We start from the raw sequence: 5,000 nt of genomic DNA on the forward strand, positions 1-5,000 counted from the left end.
CACACCTACACACACATTCATAAACAGACACAGGCAACCGTGCACCCACACAGGTGCAAGCACACCCGCACACACACACACACACACACACACACATACAGACAGTCGGGCAATTTAATTGGATGTCATCTGGGCACCTTGATCATAAAGCATTGAGCAATACCTCCTGGCCAAAAGGTGTATGAGGAATGTGTGAGTGTGTGTGTCTGTGTGTATGTGTATCTTTATGTGTATCTCTGTGTGTCTGTGTGTGTGTGTCTTTATGTGTCTGTCTGTGTGTGTGTGTGTGTGTGTGTGTGTGTGTGTGTGTGTGTGTGTGTGTGTGTGTGCGTGTCTTTATGTGTCTGCGTCTGTGTGTGTATGTGTGTGTGTGTGTGTGTGTGTGTCTTTATGTGTCTGTGTGTGTGTGTGTGTGTTAGTGTCTGTGTGTGTGTGTTTGTGTGTGTCTCTTTATGTGTCTGTGTCTGTATGTGTATGTGTGTGTGTCTTTATGTGTCTGTGTCTGTGTGTGTGTGCGTGTGCGTGTCTTTATGTGTCTGTGTCTATGTGCGTATGTGTGTGTGTGTGTCTTAATGTGTCTGTCTCTCTGTGTGTGTGTGTGTGTCTTTATGTTTCTGTGTTAGTGTCTGTGTTTGTGTGTGTCTTTATGTGTGTGCTAGTGAGTCTTTATGTGTGTGTGCTAGTGTCTGTGTGTGTGTGTCTTTATGTGTCTGTGTGTGTGTGTCTGTATGTGTATGTGTGTGTGTCTTTATGTGTGTGCTAGTGAGTCTTGATGTGTGTGTATTACTGTCTGTGTGTGTGTGTCTTTATGCGTCTGTGTGTGTTACGGCGTGGTAGTGTTTGTCCTCATGCACACACCTGCTCTTGAGGGGGTTGACCCAGGCGTAGAGGGGCAGGCTGCCTGCCCTTTCCTGGTTCCTCCGTAGGCTCTCAGGCAGAAGGCAGTCGATGGACAGCAGGTCGTGTTTGATCCTGCTGCGAGCCAGCGACGCCGCCAGCTTGGTCTTGAATCTGTGTGTCCACACGACGCCATGTTTAACATTTTGCCTCACCAGTTTTTATTTCTTTGTGTTCTTCCTGTTTCTCTTTCTGTTTCTGTCTGTGTCATCATCGTCAGTTCTTCCTTTTCGTCCCTTCGGCCATTTACCTGTGGAGGCAGTCCTCCACGTCCAGGACTTCCTGTATAAGCTCCTCCCCCCGATGTTCCCGTGGGAGGAACTTCCTGTCCTGGAAGTCATAAAGCATGACGGCCACCAAGCTCATCTGCTCGTCGGGCTGCAGTAACACACACGCGCGCAGACAGTTAGCGGCACGCACTCATTCATTCACCACCTCTTCATCAGGGACCACGCACCGTGGGGTCTCTGTGGGGACTCTGAAGGTCCATTCACCCTCCATCATGACTGGAGAACCGGGTTCTGCGGAGAAGGGGCTTGCATTTGTGTCTTTACACTGTGGAATATTCTAGTGGAAGACGTACCGTTGTTGTTGTTGTTGTTGTTTTTGTTGCTGCGATAACATTTGTTTATGATTGGACTGAGTTGTGAAATGTGCTGTGTGACACAATTGAAAAAACACACGCACAACCACACACACACACACACACACATACACAACGCGCACACCTGCAGGTAAAAACACACTAACGTCGTGCCTTGCCAAGACCTTGTTACTGCTTCTTAATTAAACACAGGAGGACGCCATATTCCCTATCATAGAGCCCCTTAATTCCCCCTCTCTCGCTCTCTCCCTCTCTCTCTCTCTATGTCTCTCTCTTTCTCCCTCTCTGTCCTTGTCTCTCTCTCCCTCTCTCTCTGTCGCTCTCTCTCTCCCCCCCTCGCTCTCGCTCCCTCTCTCCCTCGCTTGCTCTCTTTCACTCTCTCTGTCTCTCTTTCTCTTCCGCCTCTCTTTCTCTCTTCCTCTCTCCCCCTTCTATCCCTCCCTCTCTCTCTCTCTCTCTCTCTCTCTCTCTCTCTCTCTCTCTCTCTCTCTCTCTCTCTCTCTCTCTCTCTCTCTCTCTCTCTCTCTCTCTCCCCCCCCCCCCCCCCTCTCTCTCCCTCCCGAGGGTGTTAGCATGGTATTAGCAGCAGATGGTGTTGCGGAGCAGCAACAGATTGCCGTGGCCTCAATGGTGGAGCTAATGGACCGCGGAGCTAGCCGTAGCGCGCTACGCTACGCACCCGCACCGGCGTCCACAGCCAGGAGGAATTAGCCGCCGCTCATTATGCATTCCAGGGGCTTTTTAATTCCGCTTTTTTTTAACAATTTGTAAAGGTCGATGGGAGGGACATTAAGGCTGGGCCAACCTCTCCCTGCAGTGTCGTTCCCTCGACCCAACCCGCCCTCTATGATTGGTCCATGCCCAGCCCCGCGGGGGGGGGGGGGGGGGTTCTTTGTTATTACGTTGCCCAGCAGCAAGGGCCCACGGCGGGGGCGGGACCTAAACATGCGTCACCTATAGATGAAGCTCTCTGACATCAGGGACCTGGCAGACATGACAACATACAGCGTGCTACCCTGACAGGTGGCACGGTGAGGGGGGCAGGCCCCCCCAGACCAAGGCACGCGTGGTCCGGGGAGGAAGTCTACGTCACGTCAGATACGAATTTCAACTTTGCCTTGACTTCTTGAAACTAATTTCAGCAGGGCTTATTCCACTGTGCCCCCGGGGGCCTGTTTCATTGGTGAATGTGTCAGTGGACCTAATCAGCTCCTTCCCCCTAGATTGCATATTGGAAGTCATGCTATTTCTGTCCTTTGCAGGATTTGTGCTTCAATTCCTCCCTCGGATGTGATCACATGCGCTGCAGGCGGTTTTCCACACAGCAGGTCCATCTAGACCTTGCCCCCCCCCCCCCCTATTTACTACTAATCAGCTCTCTCTACCTTTTCCCTCTCTCTCTCTCTCTCTCTCTCTCTCTCTCTCTCTCTCTAGCTCTCTGTCCCTCTCTCTCTCTCTCTCTCTCTCTCTCTCTCTCTCTCTCTCTCTCTCTCTCTCTCTCTCTCTCTCTCTCTCTCTCTCTCTCTCTCTCTCTCTCTCTCTGTCCCTCTCTCTCCCTCTCCCTCTCCCTCTCTCCCTCACTCAAAGTCTCTCTCTCTCCCCTATGTCTCTCTCTCTATCAAGGTTGAACTTTATAGATGCCAGCGGTGTAAAATGGGGTGAGAGTGAGTTCCTCAGAGTGCCTCATTGTGTCTGTGGGCTTTATTGTCTCGCCAGAGGGATGCAGAGTAACGACCTGCCACCTCCACATAGGGAGGGCCATTCATTTCACCCCGGGCTGTAATTCACCAGGGCTACTGTGTGTGTGGGTGTTTGTGTGAGTGTGTGTGTATTTGTATGTGTGTATGGCCGTACCTGTGTGTGTGTGTGTGTGTGTGTGTGTGTGTGTGTGTGTGTGTGTGTGTGTGTGTGTGTGTGTGTGTGTGTGTGTGTGTGTGTGTGTGTGTGTGTGTGTGTGTGTGTGTATGGGTGTGTATGGGTGTGTGTGTGTGTGTGTGTGTGGGTGCGTGAGCGTGTCTGTGTGTGTGTCTGTTAGTCTGTGCGTGTGTATGTGTGTGGGGGGGGGCTGTAGGTGTGAGTGTGGTTATGGGTGTGACTGTGTGGCTGTACGCGCGTGCGTCTGAGTGTTTGTGTGTGTGTGTATGCTTATGTGTGTGTGTGTGTGTGTGTGTGTGTGTGTGTTTTGACCTGAACGTTCAGGAATGCCCAATAGCTTGCCTAATATTACTCCAAGCTATTGGACTCTATTAGTGTGGCAGGAAGGTAAATGCATGAAAAAAAAAAAAATCTGCAAATGTGCGGGACGCGTCTTCATCGGTGTATGGGTGGGCTGTGTGTAGATCAGGTGACACAGGGCTCTCAGTGACTGTGTTGTGCTCCACTGAGGCGCTGATCAATTAAACAAACATCGCTTAGGGCCCTTGCTAATGGGGCCCCTCCCCATTGCACGGGAGCTGTGTCCTTTCCAGTGCCACTGTGTCTGGATCCCTGCATTAATTGCCATGTAATCGCCATACCTTTAAACTACAATCCATCTACATTACAGCAGACATTTAACCGCCGGGTTGCCGGGTTCATGTAACCTTGACGACGAGCAAGACTCCGGCGGCATCGCTCCGACGTCTGACACAGTACTCACAGTGTGGAGAGTGGAGGGGGTGTTTGCCTCCCAGGAGCAGGCTACCTATCTCCCCGTCTGTCTATCAGCTGTCACTGATGTGTGTTTGGAGGTGAAACGGGCCAGGTGGGTCACTGGGGGGGGGGGGGGGGGGGGGGAGAGAGAGCTACACAACACTAAAAGACTGATATATATAGACCTGCTCCTTGCTCAGTGGTTGTGCTTGCACGAAGGCTCTGTGTCCAGTGATCCTACCGATGTAAACAGCTCCATGACTTCTGGGGATCTTTATAATGTGGGGATGATGATTCATCATGCGTATTCATTTTGCAAAACCTCCTGAGCTAGACTATCTGCTCCGTCGGTCCATTATGTTCCCACCGTGGGTAGGACCGAGGCGGAGACGTGAGAGGAAAGACGGAGCGTGCAGCCATCGTACATCGGTATAATGAAGGGGGCGACATCATCAGCCCCGGTACATCTTGGGTGCAGAGGTTCATGTCCGATGCGCTTCCCTCTGGTGCCTCTTCGACCCGCAATGATGTTCACTAAAGTAGATTTGCCTTTCATCACAGCCAATCAGTATCCGTCATTGCAACAACATGTGATTGGTGATCGCCTTGAGCTGCGCTTGTTTAAATCCCGAAGCAATGACAAAGGTAGTCAAGGGAGAGAATGTACGGTTGAGTCTGACCATAATTACGTACCCACTAAGGTTCTGCAGTCCGGGAACCAGCTGTGGCTAACTACACAGCTGTCAACCCACATCTCAGACGAGCGTGTTAGAGAAGGCCATTGAGCAGAAGCACGCCCCGAGCCTGAATGAAAACCGTTGGCCCCCTCTGCAGGGTTGTTACGGCAATTTGCTTGCTCAATAATGGG

The 5,000-nt window shown here is 51.4% G+C and overlaps 1 protein-coding gene across 1 annotated transcript in view; it reads right to left on the reverse strand.

Annotated features, from left to right (window-relative positions):
- Window positions 1-5,000, reverse strand: part of LOC115552691 (putative methyltransferase NSUN7) — a 29,466-nt gene that overhangs the window by 17,185 nt on the left and 7,281 nt on the right. The window contains exons 4-5 of the mRNA XM_030368989.1: window positions 1,148-1,275; window positions 859-1,011 (exon numbers count right to left, since the gene is read on the reverse strand). Of these exons, the coding sequence (XP_030224849.1) occupies window positions 859-1,011; window positions 1,148-1,275 (281 nt within the window). The remainder of the gene's footprint in view (window positions 1-858; window positions 1,012-1,147; window positions 1,276-5,000) is intronic.

The sequence above is a fragment of the Gadus morhua genome, chromosome 10 (genome assembly GCF_902167405.1).
Source record: "Gadus morhua chromosome 10, gadMor3.0, whole genome shotgun sequence".
NCBI lineage: Eukaryota > Metazoa > Chordata > Actinopteri > Gadiformes > Gadidae > Gadus > Gadus morhua.